The 20,013-nt window shown below is 51.9% G+C and overlaps 7 protein-coding genes across 8 annotated transcripts; 2 read left to right on the top strand and 5 right to left on the bottom strand.

Moving 5' to 3' along the window:
- Positions 1-171: 171 nt before the first annotated feature.
- Positions 172-1,148, bottom strand: PV05_10515 (uncharacterized protein; the record flags this gene model as incomplete). Its single annotated transcript, XM_013456960.1, has 2 exons — positions 172-1,059; positions 1,116-1,148. The coding sequence occupies 2 exons, from the start codon at positions 1,146-1,148 to the stop codon at positions 172-174; spliced, it is 921 nt and encodes a 306-aa protein (XP_013312414.1).
- A 622-nt stretch (positions 1,149-1,770) lies between these two features.
- Positions 1,771-3,190, top strand: PV05_10514 (uncharacterized protein; the record flags this gene model as incomplete). The annotated part of the gene is made up of 3 exons (XM_013456959.1): positions 1,771-1,875; positions 1,930-2,372; positions 2,428-3,190. 3 exons carry the CDS (start codon positions 1,771-1,773, stop codon positions 2,996-2,998), a joined length of 1,119 nt encoding a protein of 372 aa, XP_013312413.1. The 3' UTR covers positions 2,999-3,190.
- Positions 3,191-4,371: 1,181 nt separating this feature from the next.
- Positions 4,372-5,874, top strand: PV05_10513 (uncharacterized protein; the record flags this gene model as incomplete). Its single annotated transcript, XM_013456958.1, has 3 exons — positions 4,372-5,090; positions 5,150-5,506; positions 5,568-5,874. 3 exons carry the CDS (start codon positions 4,372-4,374, stop codon positions 5,872-5,874), a joined length of 1,383 nt encoding a protein of 460 aa, XP_013312412.1.
- A 3,819-nt stretch (positions 5,875-9,693) lies between these two features.
- Positions 9,694-10,700, bottom strand: PV05_10512 (uncharacterized protein; the record flags this gene model as incomplete). The annotated part of the gene is made up of 3 exons (XM_013456957.1): positions 9,694-10,267; positions 10,346-10,435; positions 10,489-10,700. The coding sequence occupies 3 exons, from the start codon at positions 10,698-10,700 to the stop codon at positions 9,694-9,696; spliced, it is 876 nt and encodes a 291-aa protein (XP_013312411.1).
- A 646-nt stretch (positions 10,701-11,346) lies between these two features.
- On the bottom strand, positions 11,347-12,558 carry PV05_10511 (uncharacterized protein; the record flags this gene model as incomplete). The annotated part of the gene is made up of 6 exons (XM_013456956.1): positions 11,347-11,508; positions 11,604-11,779; positions 11,839-11,943; positions 12,018-12,118; positions 12,183-12,272; positions 12,332-12,558. The coding sequence occupies 6 exons, from the start codon at positions 12,556-12,558 to the stop codon at positions 11,347-11,349; spliced, it is 861 nt and encodes a 286-aa protein (XP_013312410.1).
- A 920-nt stretch (positions 12,559-13,478) lies between these two features.
- Positions 13,479-14,873, bottom strand: PV05_10510 (uncharacterized protein; the record flags this gene model as incomplete). Its single annotated transcript, XM_013456955.1, has 1 exon — positions 13,479-14,873. The coding sequence occupies one exon, from the start codon at positions 14,871-14,873 to the stop codon at positions 13,479-13,481; it is 1,395 nt and encodes a 464-aa protein (XP_013312409.1).
- Positions 14,874-16,073: 1,200 nt separating this feature from the next.
- On the bottom strand, positions 16,074-19,063 carry PV05_10509. 2 transcript variants are annotated; one of them, XM_013456954.1, is made up of 8 exons: positions 18,418-19,063; positions 18,179-18,369; positions 17,966-18,128; positions 17,755-17,915; positions 17,635-17,694; positions 17,339-17,566; positions 16,833-17,282; positions 16,074-16,760 (listed from the first exon to the last, which is right to left on the bottom strand). In XM_013456954.1, the coding sequence occupies exons 1-8, from the start codon at positions 18,936-18,938 to the stop codon at positions 16,300-16,302; spliced, it is 2,235 nt and encodes a 744-aa protein (XP_013312408.1). In that variant the 5' UTR covers positions 18,939-19,063; the 3' UTR covers positions 16,074-16,299. The 2 variants fall into 2 exon arrangements, with proteins under 2 accessions (XP_013312408.1, XP_013312407.1); XM_013456953.1 differs by having other exon boundaries at positions 18,179-19,063.
- Between the last annotated feature and the right edge of the window lie 950 nt (positions 19,064-20,013).

The following is a 20,013-nucleotide window of genomic DNA, read 5'->3' as shown; positions in this document are numbered from 1 at the left end:
GAGAGACTGCAACTCCGGCCAATGGCACCGTCACGGCGCCTACCACCGCCGCATCGAGAGCACCACCCTGGCGCCGACTGTCGATGTTCAAAACGGCTGTTGGATCCCTCAAGACAGAAGATTTCGTCGGTCTCCAGCAAATCTGGAAGAACAAATCCCATCCCTGGAATATTACTTCTTGAACAGTAGATGAGCCTCCCTGATGGCCCTTCTTGTCGCCTCATCCAGGTCCTCTTCGGGAAGTCCGAGGACTGTATTCGCTGTCTCCCTCGTCACTGCATAGTCATTGCCACTTCCCGGTGCAAAGTTGGACGCGCTTATCCATTCCAACGCAGCGGCATGATCTCCCTGCCGAAGTCCTTGGTAGGTGGAGTCCAATACCGCCTTGAGGCTCACGCTTTGGGTGGTCCACTGGTGAGGGGAGGTGTTTGTGTTTCGCTGACCGAGGAAAAACGAGGAGATGTAGATGTGTTTGTGGGCAAAATCCGACAGCGCGGGCGAGCTGCCGTCCTCCGGGAGAGATAACAGACTGGCTACCGCGCGGCCGACCTGGAGCTTGGTGGTAGTGGTCGTCTTGGCCGTTCCGTCGTCGAAAAACGTCACCTTTCGTCGGTTGATGTCGATGCCGTACCTGCCGGTGCTGAGGCTCATTTCGAACCACTGGTTGCTGACGACCGCCACCCACGAGCTGACTCCGAGCTCGTCGATGCGGTCGCGTACCGCCTGTTTATTGCGATAGACGCCGGCGCGTTCGTTGTATGGATGAGCGGTGTCGGACCCCCATTCGTTGGGGAGGATCCAGCGCACACCAGCATCCGCGGCAGCTTTGACCAACACGAGCTGTTGTGTGTCCGGGGCCGTGTTCGCCATGGTGATGACGAGAGCTTCCTGGCCCTTCAAAGCATCCACGACGCTCGCCGGCTCGTCATAATCCACGGTCTTCACGTCCACACCCGCATGGGCTTGGGCCAAGTTGTTCGTACGTGTGAGCACCGTCACGCAGAACGTACCTCGGGCGACCAGTGCCTGAAATATGTGCTGGCCTATCCGCCCCGTGGCCTGTAAGTCGATTAGATTGTGTGTGTCAGAGATTGGAGATGGTTCCCGAAACTTACACCGACAATTGCAACATTCCTGATTGAAGCCATCTTGATTATTCAGTTTGTGATTCCTCCAGGAGGCACCATGAATTACCTGGGAGATCTTGAAGGCTGAATTGTTTGATGCAGGGCGTACTGAAGCCTCAAGTAAGGAAGCGACATTAGAAAAGGTGGCCTTGAGCTGACCGCATGCGATCCGAGACCCAGGGAGTTTTCGAGTCATCCCTTGCCGTTCGATGCTCTCCCGCTAGCCTTTTCCCACCGGTCCTTCGGAGTGCCATCAAGCCTGTACGCCCGGAGCCAACGAAGTCCATCAGTGCCCGCGCAATGATTTCTACGCAAAGTCAATCTACCATGCAATTAAGATCGGGTTCTCAGAGAAAGGCCCCTGTGGATTGACTTGGGCTGCCACTGCGGCCGCTTCTAGCTTATTTCGGTTGACTACGAGTGGACCGTCAAAATGCAAGCAGACCAGGGCTGCTGGTGGTCGTCCCTGGTACCAGATATACACAGTCCTGCTTCGGTGGATGGCGAGGCGGTAGCCACGGTACCTTCTCGTATATATGCGTCCCATGATGGTGGCGCGTCCCCGACCATTCTTCCTGGGAGTCTCGATACAATTTCACTTTACTGAACGTTGCTGGCGGCGTCCATCAAATTGGGACCAACGATGACCACCAAGTCGCTCCCCACTTCCATGCAGGCCATCATCGTCAACGGCACTACGGCGGCTCTGAAGTCCTCATGGCCGATTCCGGCTCTGCGTGACGACTATGTGAGTCAAGGAGTATCTGTCGGAAAGAGGACGTGCCGTCGTTGACGCTCGAAGATTCTGGTCGAGGTCCATTCCATCGCACTGAACCCCACCGATTGGAAACATGTCGCGTACGAGCTGGCCGGTCCAGACAGCATGCTCGGTTGCGACTACGCCGGCACCGTGGTGGAAGTTGGTTCCAAAGTGACCAAGCTATTCTCGCCGGGTGATCGCATCTGCGGCTGTGCGCACGGAGCCAACTTTGACCAACCATCGGATGGCGTCTTTGCGCAGTATGCCGTGGTCAAAGGTGACGTGCAGATGAAAATTCCCCATTCTCTGACCTTTGAACAAGCCGCAACTCTGCCGCTCGGCATCGTCACCGTCGGACAGGGACTCTACCAGAAATCGTTGAAGCTCGACCTCCCGAACCCCGGTGGCCCGAAAAAAGATGAATGGGTTCTCATTTACGGCGGTTCTTCCGCAACCGGTTCTCTCGGTGTCCAATTCGCGAAACTGTGTGTTTCACCGTCCTTTTCATGTTCGGTTCAAGGGACGTACTAAAGCTACCAGGTCGGGCTACAAGGTCATCTCCACGGCTTCTCGGAAATCCCGGGCCTTTGTCGAGGCCTTGGGCGCCGACAAGGTCTTTGACTACAACGAGGCAAACTGCGGTCAGGAGATCAATAAGTTCACCAACGACGGGCTGCGGCTTTGTTGGGACACGATATCGGTGCAGAGTTCGGTCGAGATCTGCAGCCAGGCTCTCTCGTCTTCATCTTTCGACGACCAAAAGTGCGAATTGGGCATCCTCCAACTCGGCGTCAAGCCGCCACGAGAAGATCTTGACGTGACGCGTACGTTGATGTACACCGTCTTTGGAGAGACCTTCCACCACAGAGGTGGTGTTGAGTATCCAGGGTCGTCCGAAGATTTTATCTTTGGGAGGAAATTTGTGGAGCTCGCGGAGCAGCTCTTGGTGGAGGGCCTTCTGAAGCCGCATCCACAGAAATTAGGGGAAAGCGGACTGGAAGGTGCCCTGCAGGGTCTGCAAGACTTGAAGGATGGCAAAGTCAGTAGCCACAAACCGGTCTACAGAGTTGCAGACACGCCCACGGGCTCCGATCTGCAAGTGAAGCTGTGAGAGTGTATAACATGGCCGACCGCAAAGCTAGGGCTCACTAGGCCGCCCTCAGCCCGCCGGTGGCCTCTCGTCCGGATGGTATTGGACCAATTCATCCAGCGCGCGTGGAGTCATAGCAACAGAAGATGAAGGAAATCAACAGCGAGATGACAGTAAAGTTCATCATCGCGGGAGGTCCGGATTCGATGCCATATTGCATGTGCTGTCTCTGCTACTCTGGAGTGGATTTGATAGGGACCAGTCTGCCCATGCTTGCAATCAATCCTATCTCCACCTTGACCTTGCCTTGCTGTAAATCGCCTATGGACATGCTTGGACTGCGTTTGGCATAGGGGTCTCAGGGTACAGTAACACTGTCCCCGGTCACTATCTTCAATATGGCTTAGAGCCGCGTATGTACGGCGGCCCACGTGGACCACTGTCTCATGCAACTTGGTTTTTGAGAAAATCGATCATTGCACCAACACTGCCACAATGCGTAATATCGACTCGACCTTTTATATATTGATCTGTATATCAGATTGAAGGGCTGCATCTCAGGAATCTAGTTACTATGGGGCATTTCTAGATTTAACGCTGTTCTAATGTGCGCTGACAGTCTAAAATCTACCTCTTTGAGTGAGAGTTCTTTTTTTTTTGATATTTCGAGTGCCAAGACCGTCGCCTATAAGCTCTTAACTAAAGACGTCTAAACTTATAGGTATCTTAGGTAATGAGATAGCCTAAATTTTAGGCGTCTTTAGTTAAGAGCTTATAGGCGATGGTCTTGGCACTCGAAATATCAAAAAGATAAAAGAACTCTCACTCAAAGAGGTAGATTTTAGTCTATAGACGCACAACAGGATAGCGTCAGATCTAGAAATGCCCCATAGTAACTAGATTCCTGAGATGCAGCCCTTCAATCTGACATACAAATCAATATGTAAAAGGTTAAGTCGATGTTCCATGGATGTGCTGGTGGTGCAATGATCGATTTTCTCAAAAATCAAGTTGCATGAGACAGTGGTCCACGTGGGCCGCCGTACGTATGTCATCACTTTTCTGGTTAGCGGCGGCCGAGATCATGACAACTCATCCCATCCCACTCACTCACCACTCTCACCCAGGCCTTTTTTGGGTAGGTCGACGGGGCTCCATTCTCCCTGTCAAGACAACGCACGCGAAGGAGGCCGATCCGATGACGACGCTTGCAATACACGCCTCTGTTGATCGTGTGAGATGAATTCGATTTATATAGCTAGCGGCGGCCGCCCAGAATTCCGAACACAGGCAGAGACTCTGTCTCTTCGTTTGGTCCACGAACCCCGTGGGTGGAGGCCCATTGCAGTCGTAACATTCCACTTGCTTCCTCATCGCCTCTGACTACGTCCGAAATGGAGTCCCCCCGATCCGGTCGAGCCCAGCGCGTGTGCGGAACGTGCAGAACCCGAAAACGAGGCTGCGACAAGCGGTTACCCAGGTGCGGGTTCTGCTTCAGTCGAGGCTATGCCTATGCCTGTGATTACACAGAAGCGCTCGTACCCGACGCTTCGTCCACTGCTGGGCTCCCGTATAACGGTCCTCGGAAACTCATTGGGTCCCTGTCTCTTGATAGCACCGTCAAGGCCCAAGTGGACAGCATTTTCAAGGCGATGGACTTGACACCGCAGATGGTCGAGCAGCGGTACTTCCGAGATTTCCACCCCAGTCTACCCATAATAGCACCACAGACCTCTCCTTGCCGAATCCACCACGGTCTTGAACGAGCTCCGGCCGATGCCGCCATTCTCGTTCTCGCCATGTTGCTTGTTTCCCACCAGCTCCCCACGGCCGACTCGTTGTACTCGGCACTGCGGAAACTCGTCGTGTCGGTGCAGGACTCGAGGGGGGCGTCAATCGCTGTGGTCCAAGCACAATTGTTGATTGGTGGTTTTGAACATGCCCATGGATGGGTGGAAAAGTCCTATGTCTCTGTCGGGGTTTGCGCCAGTCTGGCCCGGATCCTTAGGATCAACGTGAATCGGACCGGTGGGTTCTCCGCTGACAGTACGCACAAGGGCCTTGCAGACCAGGAGGCCTGGAATTTATGGTGGGGAATCATCGTGCTAGAAAGGTCAGTGAAGCTGGGCTGGGAGCCACCACCGGCTCGATACTTACAATACTCTGCTGCAGCGTCGTTCTGTCCGAACTGCCCCACGTGTTGGCACGGTCCATCGCAGAGGATCTGGAGGAAGGTGTCAGCCTGCCGTCCGATCTTGTCGAATTGCCAGGCACCCCGACGTGGTCTCCATCCCGGGACGCAATGTTCCATTCTCCCGCCGAGAACGTCAGCAGGTTTGGACGGCAAGTACAGGCCGTGTTGCTGCTTAGTCGAGCCGTCCGGCTTTCGCGACGTCCGCTGGAGCCTGATGGCAGCCTGTCCAGACTTAAAGCGCTGGACAAGCAGACAAAGGTCTTTATCGGCCTGCTGCTGAAGGAGGGAATTCAAGCGTCCAATTCGCGAGAGGGTGCCCTCCCCATTGCCGTGAGGTAGGGCTCCAATCCTTCCTGATCTGCTCCTACAACACATCGGAAGCTCAAGGCCCAACAGATCTCTTTTCGTATTGCACGAAGACTTTGTGGAGAACAGCCGGCCTCTCCTGAGCGCCGACGACATAGATTGGTCGTGGGCGACGTTGGATACGGTTGTCACCATGTTGATCGATGCGGCCTATGATCACATGAGGGAGAGTGCTTGCCCTCACGCTCTCCTCCTGTGCTGCGCAGCCAATCTCCGATCGAGCTCGAAACACATGTCTCGTTACAATGTTGGCGGCTCCAAAGACCTCGACGCGGGTGTCCTTCGTGACCTGGAAGTTGTAGTTAGCGCCGTGCGGAGGTGTGGAACTCATGTGTAGGCGCACGATTCACCCCATTTTTGGCCTTGAGACCTGGCAAAGGACGGAGTTGGAGTTTGCGACAAGCGTCGAATCCCGATTCTTGGTGTAGGACTCTAATGCGTAGAGAACTGATTGATTATCATGTCATGGCTAGAGAGAGAAATCCATGAAACAATGACAGAAATCCAAGTAGGCAGCTAATTAGTTGGTAGTTGGGCAATTGCCCTGTCGCCCCACTTGGAGCAGTCGTGGCTCGTCTAACATACTACTCTCGAGGTCCCTGATAAACCGTCTTCTCCAGATCATCCCAGAGGGTGATGATGGGTATATCGCCAAAAGGCAGAACCCGGGCGCGCAGCATTTCAGCAATGCCTTTCCCACGGTCAACACCACCAGTACAAATTTGCCATGCCGCACCACCAGGCACTGTTTTCCGAACGACCCGTCAAGGTCGGTGTCAGCATGCCTGCCATGGAGAATCCCTGCCTGGGGTCGCCCTCGACCGGATACAAGTCGGCCGTACCTCCGCCGCTTTTCCAATAATCGGCATTCTCTTTGGGGGATTGTATCACGAGAGCCCGATGCAGCAGGTGATCGCGCTCTGACAAGGTTCCATCGGAGGCTTGATCGTGTATCGAGGCCCGTCGGTTTCTCATCGACTCTCCAGGACATAGTGACATATTGTTGATGTCCGAGAGGCTGGAAGATATGATCCTGAAAGTACTCCTCACGGGAGACCCCGGTAACGCGCTCGACGAGCAGACCAACCCAGACATAGTTGGTCTGGCTTCTTAGTCAGTACAGCCTCCGGAAAGAAAAACATCGCCTTGTCCATGGACTTACTCCGTAATGCCATTTTTCACCGGGTTGGTGAACCTACGGCTGCAGGAAATCTCTCACATGACCTGAGAACTCATCGAATCCCACCGGTCGTGAAAAGTCACGTAATCCTACGTGGAAAAAAGAATAGCTGAAGCCGGCTATCGACCCTTTAGTACTTTACTCTCTCTCTCTCTCTCTTTTTGACAGGGTATCTGGCTCACCTGTGTGGCTCAACAGCATGCTGAGCGTGGGGTTTTTTGATTTTCTCCTCCAGCCGAAAAGCCCCGTTGAGCTCGACCAGGACTTTGGTGCTCTGCAACTCCGGCAGGTGCTTTTCCAGCTGGCGCCGTCGTCGAACGTGACTCGACCTTGCTCGACGAGTTGCATGCACGCAATGGCCGTCACCACCTTTGTGCACGATGCAACCCAATAGGTGCTGTCAGGGGACATGTTGTCCTGCGTGTCCACTCCCCGTTTACTGCCCGCGGCGTCGACCTGTTCATCTCAGTGGCGGTCCACGCCGACGAACGTGGCATCGGGTATGTTTGAGCCCGGTGTCGACTCACAGGCGGCGTCGAGCTTTGCCTTGAGCGAAGACTTGGTCTCTGCGCCAAGTTGCAAAGGCATCTTCTGAAAGGCCACTTTCACTGAGGGTTGCGGACTGGGTTCGCTGCGCCGTCTACTCCAGCAATGTCTAGGGGAGAAGAGAAAAGCTTTTTATGGTCCTATATCTCAATTTCAACTTGAGAGAACACAAGCTCCGCAGACGGATGGGGATCTGGAAGATCGTGTGACATTGATCGGGAAGCTGCTCAAACAAACCAGGCTCTTGTACCTCGATACAGCAAATATATCAGCCTCGACCACCTCATCTGTTTGAGGGTAGAGGCGGCCGTGAAAATGATGATCTCCCCATCCTGAGTGAAAGGCCCTGGACATAGCCCTTCTTGTCTTGAACTTTGAACTTTGCGGACTTGTGATCCAAGGTTCCACATGCAGGCTCCCCATCGACCTACCTGTCGTCCATGGCCGCCTTTAACCCCTTACAACCAAGCTCGCCGCACTCCGTAAGCGCTCACCAGACAGTGCGGCTTTTATTTACATTCTTACTAATATTCGAGCGCTAGGGATTAACGAGTATTCTTCTTAGCTTATCGTACTTACCCGTTATCGACTCCGTACGTATGCTTGTTAACGGTGTCAATGGGCTCTAAGCCTGGGACCTTGCATGGACGGGTCCGTTGACAAGGACACATCAAACAGAAACGCGGCCTGCTTTGCCCAGGTCTGTGAACTTGAAACTTCTCTCATTATTACCTTCTGTCTTAATGTGACTGATCCACCACGGATGACATCTGCCGCCCTGCCCAATTATTGCAACGCAACCCTGGCGACCCTATAGAGGTGATCCTTCTGGCTCACTTTCAAAACATAAAAACGTCAATGAAAAGTCCCAAAACGCCACTTCCTCACTGAAGCGGCAGCTCTTCAGCCGCAATTCCACATTTTGTCATGGGACGAAAAAATTGGTCAAAACATTATCATGGACCTCAAGGAGTTCTTAGCTTGATTGACTTGTGAGCTGCAACTCATGCTGGGCCAGCCGTCTCTGTCGTCGTCTCGGGTGCGCCGCTCTCTGTTGTCTCCGCTGATGGACGAGACTTCTCCAAGAGCATAGAGGTGGGCAATCCACGTTCACTTCTGTAGATCAAGACCTGCAGAACGGTGGAGAAAACGCAGAAGGAGCTAGAGTTCCCAACATTAGCGGTGCTCCTGATGAACCAATCGAAAGGACCCGTGTCATACGTACACAGCAATAATGCACCAAGACTCAAGGGCGTACTTTAGTGTACAACTTTGAACACCCGGCGGTGAGTGTTTGGCGCAGTCCTTCCAGTTATAGTCTTCGGCGGCAAAGATAAACGCCGTCACCCAAAGGTGAGAGTAGATATAATCCAGGGGGATGAGCTGGACTGTAAAGCGCTTGTAGAACGCCAGGGGCATGGTAGGTAGGAAGAAACCAATGCTTGTACAGGCAATGACCTCTTGATATGTTGTATGCTCATTCCGGGAATAGTCGTGAATGAAGTAAGACACAATGGCCATGACGATGCAGGCACTGGCCCATTTGATGAAGTTGGAAGCGAAAAGAAGAAGACGTAGTGGAGAGTAAGAGATCTTGGACATCCCAGCAGCATTGTAGTGTGGGAATCTCAGGCTGCGACGGAATCTCATATTGCTCAAGACGTTGAAGAAATGGGCAGATGGTTGTTGGGAATTTTGAATGTTGGAAGCTGAAGCTTCGAATACCCCTTAGCGGACTGCTGTGATGATTTATATGTACCGTTCGGACACTACAAGCACAGTATGCCATGAAAGGCCTGTCGCGTCCCCATATCGCCCAATAAGTTACGATGCTGGTAGCGGTATACGGAACTGCTCAAGACTTTGATGCCTCAGGTAGGGACACAGGGTCACACGACCGGTTTGCGCCTGATCATGAGCTTCTGTGATAACTTGTTTGATGATCCCCTCTCGGAATAAATCTGTTGGCCCCGTCCGGCTGAGAAGGTAGCGGCGGGTATGCCGGGACTGCCAGGTCTGAATTTACGTTGAAACAATCACTGGTTGTGCTGAGTAGCATGGTGATGCTCCTCCGGCGGACAGCCGTAGCCGTGGCCGTAGCCGCATCAGTCTTGGTTGAAGTACCGAAGTCGACGCAAGCGTGAACAGGGATTTTGGCGGAGTCGCAGGAGGAGCGGACGTTCGGACTGTAGCTGCAGCATAGAATGATCGAACGGGATCAGCGGGTAGAATGTCGAAGACGGTCAATAACCATAACATGATTTTGCGCCTGCCTTTTTTATACCCCGGAAGGGGGTAGGGCAGATTATTACGCACAGCCAACGTAAGAACACGGCAGTACAGGCATAAGTCAAAATCAACCGCTCCACCAGCACCCGTCAGCCCCGGCTCTGATATACTCCACCCAACTGTCCGAACTGAAGCCCGAGGCTAGTTCTCTTTCGAATTGACCCTTTCCGCTCGGCCAGCGGCTCTCGCAGTGGCACCTTTGACTAGCTTGCTGAGGTCACCCACGGGGAGATTGATGGGAAAGTCGACGCTTGCAAACAGCTGGGCAGCGAGTAGATACCAGCCCAGTAAGCATACGGCGAAGACCAGCCCGCCAGCGGCATGTTGGCAGGTCAGAGCGGTGCTGGCGTTGCCTTCGGCCAGTTGCCAATAGGTTGCTGCCATGAGAGAAAAGGCTGGGACGAGCGCGACAAAAATCAGGACGAAGCAGATATTCGTCCGTAGCGAGCAGAGGAGATAGATGAAACACAGTGCTCCCATGTATAAGTGAAAGAATGCGAAAGTACTTGCAAATGTGGGGTCTGTGGAGCTTGCAGCCGGGTGTGTGGGATCGTATGCAATCGAGGCGTTGTAGAAGGGGGTCAATGTCGCCGCCCAGCTCAGCCAGAAGGCGCCGAATGAGCCAAAGACAACGAAAGGAAAAGTATTGCCGAGGATGAACTCTAGTACGGATCCAATGACCATCAAGAGGCCGCCGAAGAAATAGTACACACCCCTTTGGTACGAACAAGATGTCAGTCCATTGGTTTGAGAGAAACGGGGGAAAGGGAATCGACTCCAGGCCTTGACCTACACTTCTGCAGCTCCAGAACCGCCGGACTTCCTCCAACCCAGTAGGACGTTCGAAAGAGGACTAAGCGACAACAGGAATCCGCAGAGCGCTCTGTTCAATCAGTGTTAGTATCCCAGTACAAATGTATCACAAGAACTGCTCACAGAGGTGTTGGGTTGCCCAAAGTGGACCTCAAGTTACTTGAGACGCGATTCGCCGGTGAAAGGTAGATCTTTTCAAAGAGTTCAGGGCTGATAGAGATGCTTCCGGCTGTTCGAACTCTGCGTAGTGCGCTTTCTCGGTCATAATCGTCGTGATGCATATCGTATGTTGGCTTAGGATGCTCAGATAGACTGGTCATGTCATTCTCCTCCATGATGAAAGAAACCAGCCGCCCGAAATTGATCGATGTCTGTGAAGCCAACAACTCCCATTTCCGAAGTTGGCCTCACTCGTCAAATACTTTTGCTGGCCTCGCCTCAACGGAAGTTTGAGAACAGAGGGTCAAGGTAAATTCCCGCCCGTGCCGGAGTATGGTCGATCCCAAGCTGAAGGGCGTCACAAAGCCCGGTCTTTACAGCATTCAATGATGGAGTTCCCGGTCCACTCATCTATCGTGAGATAAGCCGCTGACAATTCGTTCACGAAGCTGATGCTCAGTATGCGGAGCTCGTGCAGACGGATCCTCGATTTTACATCAGATCACAATGCTCATGTCCATATGGATTATGCACTGTAGCCTAAATTGGGTAAGAAGAAATCCAAGTAAACATCGAATTGACTACCAAAGATGAGGAAAGACGGTCCGATGCCCTGATTAAGGTCATCCTTCACCCAGAATTTCAATCCCAATGTCATTATGGTCGTAGACAGACACATAGTGAAAACCATTTCGGCCTTCCTGATAGTAACGGCCAGCTTTGAATCTCCACATACACATATTTGCTGTAAGACTTTGAAGGTTGGCAAATCCGTTCGTGCAAAAGATGGTGACGATAGCTGGCGGATCCTTCGCCTTTGTCTCAAGCCTGAGAATCAGGCTGTTTCTTATCTGAGGCCCCTTTGAATCTCGTACTCAGATCTCCAGTTGGGAGCCGAAGTGGAAATTCCACCGCCATGAGTATCATTGCAAAGAACAGATACCAGCCGAACACGCAAAAGACAAAAATGAAAGCTCCAGCAGCCTGTCGTATATGTCAGAGCGTTCCTGTCGCGACGTACTGGCCATGGGCATCTAAATTGGCAGAATGCTGCGGGTCGTGATACATGATCGACTCACCTTTTGACACTTTGCAGCGACAGCCGTCTTGCCTTCCGCTAAGGTCCAATAAGTGGCCATCAGCATGATAAAGGCGAGATCTATGAAGAAAAACACCAGGACAAACGTGATGTTAGTCCGCAGAGATGCCACCAGAAAGAAAAAGGTCACAAGGGCCATGACCATCCAGAAGAACGCTAATCAACAGCAACATCAGTAAACGTCCAGATAAAGGAAGGCAATTCTGCATTCTCACCAAAGCTTGAGTAGAACTGAGACGTTCCATCAGCCTGCTTGGTGTAGTAGGCTTGAGCATTGAAATCGGGTTGGAGCGTTGCTCCCATTGCCAGCCAGAAGGCACCTTGGAAAATAGGCAGTCAGTAATCGCACAATGGATGAGCACTTGCCGGAAGGACTCCTTGCGATTGCACTCACCGTAGCAGGCGAAAACGACGAAGGGAAAGGTATTGCCGATGATCCATTCCAAGACACACCCGAGGACTTGGAGCATTCCACCAAAGAAAAAGAACAATCCGCTGCAGAGGTTGATGTACTTAGCAGGTGAAGCTGGGTGGTACAAGGTAGACATTTGATACTCACATTATGGCCGCTCCGTCACCACCAGAGCCTCGCCAGCCCATGAGGTTACATCCCAACGGCATAGACGCGATCAAGAAACCCATCAATGGCCTCGAATCACCCATCAGCGCACACATCCTGAGAGACTCTTTGCTCCATATATAGCTTACATCGGTGTTGGGTTCCCAAAAGTACTGCGCAAATGCCCTAGCCTGTGTGTGTAGGGAGAGAGATACATCGACTCGAAGACCTCTCGGGGGATGACCACGCTGGAGGCTGTCTGATAGCGGGTCAAATATTCATTTTGCTGGTCGTTTGCTTTGGTTCCTCCCATTGATGGATCGCCGTTCTGGATGTTACTGGCCACACCAGCATTGCCTGGCTCGTTCGTAGTCATTATGAATCGACAATTGTGACTGAGAAGCAATGTGATGTCCTCAGAAGCAAGGGGTAAGCTGCGGAGAAGGTTGACGAGCACGGGGGAGAGATACCTTATTAGCAAGGCAAATTTCCCATTCACTCTTCCTTTGGAATAGTTGGCCTCCTCTCGCTCACTAATAGATGGATCAGGTGGGCAAGGACTTGGTCGCTCTTGACGTAGTGGGGACGAATTGGTCACCTGGCCGGTCAGTCCCTGCGTAAGAGGACTCCCACAAGGTCTTTCACCGCATTTGGAAGACTCAAAACCAAAAACCGACTCAGATCATGTCGTCTATCACATGATCTACCGGAATAGACTCTTAATTCATGAGCTAGGTGATGCACCACCTCCACTTCGAGCTAGTGGATGTCATGTATCTCGATTTTCGGGCGAGTTTGAGCTTCTCCGTCGTAGCCGTCTCAGCCATCTGCAAGAGACACAGGTCTACTCCGTACTTGCTTCTTTCTATTAGCTGATCGACACTTAGCACGTAGAGCTTTGAGCTGTCTTGTAGTCGTTCGAACCTTATGGGGCCCCGGATGGGGCATGCCTGACTGCTCCAGCAATGCGGTAAGTGCGTTTCACGGAGTTCGATTTCCGTGGCAGCAGGCTTCTTGCTAGCCATTCTGCTTTCAGGCTCCTTTCAGTCTCCTTTCGAAGTTGGCCTGTGACTCCGGCACATGGTCGACCGCACAGTTCTCATTGTTGAAAGCAAGCGTGGCGGGCTTGATTGTGGTGTGGCATTCCGTTAGACGATGGAGTTGAAAGTGCCTCAGAGGGTACCCTGGATTCGCTTGTGAACAAAATCGTTACACCTTTCGATGACCCAGGGATCAGATTCACCAGTTTGCAATGGCCACGGAGAGCGATCATCTTCCACTATTAATAATACACGGCTAAACAGTGTACGCAGGTGGTGGAGTCGCTGGAATCACATCGCCATCGCCACCAGAGTCTTCTATCACAGCTTGTGAGATCCCCGCCACTCCGGAAGTCATACCACTGGCACTGCCTGTATAGTCTCGCCACTGGATGCCAGCGAGGTCGCACCCGTAGACATCGTCTTCCTCCACGCCCTCACTCAGCCGCCTCTCAAGCTCACTGCTATACTGTGGTACAACTTGGATGGGGACATCACGTAAAGTAAACTTGTGCTTCTTTCTTTCGTATTTCATCCAAAAGAAGACTTCGAGGCTGTGACATCGAGCAATGTTGTAAGTTGAAAAGTCAGCGCCCAGTAACCCAGCCGGAACAGACAGATCTGCATTATCACAGAGATTGACAGATGAAGTTGGCGTATTCCCCACCGGTTGAGATGCAGATGTATTGGTATAGGCGATAGATAGGATACCTGATCCTTTCCGAGTGAAGATCCGTTTCTTTAATGAGCTGGTATGGCATCCTGCTCGCACATGCGTATGCTGAACTAGTGTGAGTTTGAAGGAGTAGATGATAAGATTCGGACACCGGTCCACTGCTGACGACAATAATTCCTGACCAGCCGGAGAACTGTCCATTGTGCAGGAAACTGGGATGGACAGCGATTGCTGCTCTTTTATTTCGAGTTTCTTGGGAAGAAAGACCGAGAAGCGAATATTGACTTCGGACTTAGGGCACAGACCCTTTCTGAAGATTGGAAGCAGGCGTTGGACGGATCGATGTGAGGATTCCGCAGAAGGGGAAGGCATTTTGTGACGATGAATAATATACGGCACATCACTTCCAGAATATGTAGGAGAGGGCATTTCCAAGTTCTGTACAGATATTCTCTTTGATGCCTGTACCTTATTGTCCTTGCTTTTTCGGTGGTTGGGGGCGGCAGGCCGCTGCAGGAGCGTGGCTTCAAGGACATATTGCACAGTGCAAACAAATTTGCCAGTTTGCACCATAGTCGGTGGTAGGGGGTGAACATCCAGGGCTAGATCTCCTTTCCATGGGTACTTTGGAAAGAACGACTCTTTCGACCCGGGTATTACAGCTCGAGGAGCTGCAAATAAGGGAATCCGAAAGGCAAAGGGCCAAGCGTAGGTCCCTTTGTATTGAATGGAATCGCCACCATATAGACTCAAGTGCCGGCTGAAGAGATAGCTCTTAGAAACATAGTCTGTTCTGGAGACTACAAGATCACCGTAATTCTGGTTTAGCAAGACTTTAGTCAGACCTCTGAAGTCGATATCCAAAGACTCAATGATTTGCTCTTCATGAGTGGTGAGCTTGACCACGCCCAGAACCGCGGAACCAGGTGTAAATGGCGTCGCCTCATCGTGAGAAAGGCGGATGGAAAGCGCCATGAGAGATGCGATGGCTTATTTCTTTAAGAATATTCCGACCTCATGGCCGTCGACTTCAGCTATTAGCTGATTTAGCTCCAGGTGTTGTAGTTCAAATTATATATCTCAGAACCAGTCAAAGCACTTCTTCCAAAAGGAGAACGTTTCCTGTGACAAAGCTGTACAAGACTACCCTTTGGTCGAAGGTAGCCCATGCGCGGCTGACCAGGCAGGAGGATGGATCAATATGTCTTGTCGTCCCCTAGTCTGCCGCCGGACTATAGGCCCATAGGCTTGTGCTCGTCCGCCCGGCTCTGGCGGCAACAACAACTTGGCTCTTTCTGAAGATTTCAATCATATGACAAATGAACTTTGTGACAGGCCACGTTACCTAGGTATGTTGTGGCACTCAGATGAGTCACGCTCTTGTCACAGTCTACGGGTGTAGAAGATGTCATCTGCGTAGACCCTGGAGAAAAACACTGTGTTCCTAGATTCAAGAATGTAAGACCTTCATCCTAGATCAGGCAAATGGTATTTACATTCAATCCAGCTCGATCAAAGCCTCTGCTTTCAACCGAGGATCATGCTTGATCATCTCCCCGTCTGGTTATGTTGGAGGCACCGGAATATGACCGGATCATCCGCAGTCGCACGACGGCTAATAACCCTCGTCCACTGTTCAAGGAATCCGAGCCTTGGGTCGTCGTCCGAGAGTACGTGGGATTGTGGGTTGAAGAACTTGTATGTTGTTAAATAGTCAGCGCCAGCTTCAAAGACCTGCACTCGCCATTGACTGGGTAGTTGGCGCAGCCGCGCAGTGGCGTCGTGCAGCCCGTAGACGAATGCATCGCCGATCAGGGCAAAAGTTTGGGGGTCTCCCGACTGTGGCCGCAGCAGCACTGGAACGCCATAACCGAGGAATACACAGATGATCTCGCCTCACGCTTGTTAGCTGGCTGTGAAATACTACCGTTACCTTCGCGCCATCAGGCGCCTCTACGCTACTTTACTACGGTTCCCGTAGACTATATTCCGCGAAGGGTTGGAAAACCCTGCTCGCAGCTAGGAAGTGTCAACGTTACAAACTGCACTCACCATTGTTGGCCTCTGCAAAACCGTGGATCGACTACTGATCTGATATCTCAGGTCTATCAACTATCAATAGGACAAAGTTGGGTTTGCGAGATCGGGCCATTAATTTCATCATAGATTGTCAAACTGAGGTCTCTGTGTCAATTGATGGTGGTAAAACGCTCTGTTCTCTGTTCTCGACGTTGCGCGTAGTGCGTCTATATTAAAGAGCGACAAGAAGGTCTAGACCTTGTTTCAGCTGCCATTGCACATTTTCCAGCTCCGTATGTACGGTGGCGACGGTTAGCCCCGTGGTTAGTGCCAACACCTGTTTCATATAGATGTACTACAATTACATGGTCTATATAGTTGGCTAGAGATATGCGCCCAACGCTACGAGTACGCTCAGCACATAGAGGTCCATGTGTGACTTCCGGTGTGCAGAGTTTTCGACTTTTCCGTCGGTTCCATTATGTGTGCTGGTTCCATTTTGTGTGTCAGTTCCATTAGCTGTGTGTGTGCCATTATGTGCGCCGGTTTCATTGTGTGTGTCATAAGTGTCGTGGGACGTCAAGTTCCAAGCACTTAGCGGAACCTGCTTAGTTGTGTTTGTCGCCGTGTAACCCGGCCATTGCGGGGTGAAAACCACGGACACGGTCTGGTTTCCTTGCGCAACGTCGATTGCAAGGACCGTCACGCCGGTATTAGGTAGATCTGTGCCTCCTTCAGGAAGGGGTGGATCCGAGGGGGCGCGAACAGCTTGTAGGGTTTTGAAAACAAGGTCGCCCGGCGAGGTGATTTTCGCCACTACCGTCTTGTCGTTGAGGGTCAGACCTGGAAGATGAGGCATGTCAGAACGACCCGATCAAACAGCGACGCAACTATGATTGGATTGGGACCACTTACGAGCTTGCTTCGAGTCGTCGGTCAGCACGACGGTTGCGTTCGTGTGCACCCTCCATTGACTTGACGCTCCCCCGTTGACAATCTCGTCTTGAATCAGGACTCTTTTGCGCCCGTCAAGTAATCTGATGCCTCGTTTGATGGAAGTTGCCTCGTAGAACGACGTTAAATCAGCAATGTAGAAGGCCGTGCTCGAGTTTTGCGTCGACGAGGATCCCCCATTTTCAGTCGAGTTGAACGTAGTCACTGGGATTCCGTTCACGAGTTGGTTGCTGCCGTTGTAGAGGAGGGTGTTCTGGCCTTCAGTGCCACACCTATAGTACAACCAACGCCGGCTATCTTGGTTTTCACTCTCGAAATATCCAGGTCCATTGTAGTCGTTCTGGCATAGGTCACCAGCCCAACGTTCTCCCAGGGCATCGAGAACAAAGTCGCCAGCGTCCAGATCCCCATCTAAGCAAACCATGTCAGAGCTTTTATCCCCGGATAGAAAAAGTCTTCAGACTTACGTGTTTGATGGCCCATCAGGGTCGAAGCCTTCATTGCCACATACAACCCGTTGTCATCAGTCCAGCTTGATCGCATCGACGCCCATGAAGTATTGACGTAAGAGAAGTAATGATCCAGCTCAAGGCCATCGGACCACTGCCCCGACGCGGTTGTTGTATCATACCAGAACATGCTCAGAGGGTCCGCCGCGTCTTCTTGATCGCGTTGGAATTGGGTCCACCTGGGTTCTGCACGGTGTTAGTCTGATGTTGCGTCCCCATTGTGCTTAAAATAAGTGACTGAGCAGCACACTTACTCCCTAGATGTCTGCCATAGAACATCAGAGGATTGGCAGTAGCAGTGATCTTTTCTGGTCCTGTAAACAACTCAGCACCCAGTTCCCCGGAAATCGAAAGTTTCAAGGGTTTATACACACCACAGTCACCATAGTTGAATTTGTCAACCATGCCCTGGCTGTAAATACGGAACAAGCCGGTCAAGTCCACGGCCGGGTTTGCCGAGAGAGTTTGTTGGTCGGAGCCAGTTGCACTGATGAGAGCGGCCGCAATTTGAGCAAAAGACTGGATCCCAAAATACCTGTGGATAACGTGAGCACACGGAAAGGTGATAGCATGGCGGTGACGGACCAGTAATCAGGCGTCTCCAGCCAAGTACCGTCGCTGCTGATGGCGTGGGCACAGTATTGCTGAGAGTTCGCAATCGTGTCAGGAAGGATTTGTGCCGCGGTACCTGTTGGATCTTCGTTGTAAATGGCGAGGGCTCCGAGGAGCAATCCTGCATTGCTCACACCTGAGGACAGGATTAGCTCTGGCGGTATAGCGGTGCTGAATACAACGCACAATTCCAGTTTCCACGCACGACCGTCCACCAACCAGTTCCTTGGTCAGCAAAACAGTCGATGCCTTTTTGTAGTCCCAGTTCAATGATTGACCACATGATAGCATCACGCTGTGAAGGGGTCCATGCATCATACAGCCAGTCGTATGCATAGGCAAATGCCGCCGTGAACTCGGCCGTATCGAGAAAATGTCTGTGCCGAGTGAGAAGCTTGCCGGGAAGGGCGTTTGGAGGCCGTTACCTCGAGTTCCAGTTATCACCCGGCACGCCAAAATACTCGGTGCCGTTTCCTGCAGCGTGTTGAAGCTCCTCCCATGCTCGATCGACCCATTTGGTGTCATTGGTCAAAATGTACGCATATGCCCAGTGCTTGATCCTCAACTGAATGTATCTGGCAACCTCTAGGGTACAGCCGACGCTGACATCGCAATCGTCTGGATAAGCGATCACACTTTCATCGTAGAACTCGTTGGCTCGGTCGAAGATGGTCTTGTTCCACTTTTGCAGATAATTGTTGTTCGAAATCTGAGCTTCCAGGCCGTTCCACTGTTCACCTGAGGCGAAAAGACGAGGGTGCTCCTCAACCACAGACAAGGCTTGACGCGGCAAGTTGTGCCCAAGCGGCTGATCGCGTTTCCCGCTCTCCCCCCATATTGACTCGGCGTAGACCAACGACGAAGGCAAGAGAAGAGACCAGAAGATCAACAACACCAGGCTACAAGTCGCCGGCCACGCGCAGCATCGAAGAGCACTTGGCTGCATCTCCCGTATTGGCGAATCCTTGGCTGGAAAAGAAAGACATGGTTTTGGCGCACGGCAAGGGAGCTTGTTGTAGATAACGTACCGTTTAAAATTACATCGCGTGAGCTCCAATGCATATGGGTCCTAGATCTAAAACCTTGATCTAAAAATCTTGAAATGTTGTGTCCATGGTGGGGACAGGGGTACATATGGCATATGCCAACAGGCACAGTGACAGGGCGCCATCAAGCCACCTCCGAAATGAGCGTGGAGCTTGAGGTCATAGTTGGCTGCTGGTGTGTTTATCCGCTCGAAGCGAATAGTGGAGCTCCTTTGGTAGCTCTTTTGTGGGCAACCCTTGAAAGGCAAATGGTGGCTGTTAAAAGCCAACACACGTGATGGTTACTGCTTAGGCACTTATAGGCACGGCCTCAGTAGTTCTAGGCACAAGTGGCGAGCCCAATAGGGACAAGGCTTCATATTTCGGCTCGTAGTCTTCTGTCCCTTCGTTCGGCTGGAGGTAGAGGGATGGTCGATAGTATCGCTGGGGTGCGTCCACTATGAGATTGCTCTGCTTCAGCTTGTTGCGTGACACAGGGTTAAAAGTCAGCGACCCGCGCGCTGGTTAGTTAAAATATGATGGAGGGAGGCGAGGTTTGGCACTAAAAAGCGCGTGTCGGCCCCTTTCTATTGGCAGCATTGGCATGCACTGTCCTATGAAGTTGTTTACTAGGACTTACCTTACCTTTAACTTTATTATCGCTCGAGATGTAGCAATATCATACTCACAAACCTTATCTACACAACCTAGGTATTAGGAACACCACATTAATCGGCGCTGTTCGTCTGGCGGAGAGCCTACGTAAAGCACGTCGCGCGGGAGAGGCAAATATCCTACCTGGTCGAAATGCGCCTCGTCAGGCAGCGATCTGGCCTGCAGTCACATCCTGACGACTCCTGGTAACAATAAACGACCAAAGAACACGGAATTATGCCTTTCCGACTACGTGGAACACCCAAAAATGGCGGGGAATGATTCGATAAGTTAGAATAATATCCCGGAGTGTATGTTCTTGAGCCGTGTATCGGTGGATCA

This window comes from Exophiala xenobiotica (assembly GCF_000835505.1).
Source record: "Exophiala xenobiotica strain CBS 118157 unplaced genomic scaffold supercont1.6, whole genome shotgun sequence".
NCBI lineage: Eukaryota > Fungi > Ascomycota > Eurotiomycetes > Chaetothyriales > Herpotrichiellaceae > Exophiala > Exophiala xenobiotica.
The sequence above is the reverse complement of the archived record's forward strand: the minus strand, read 5'-3'. Positions and strand labels throughout refer to the sequence as shown.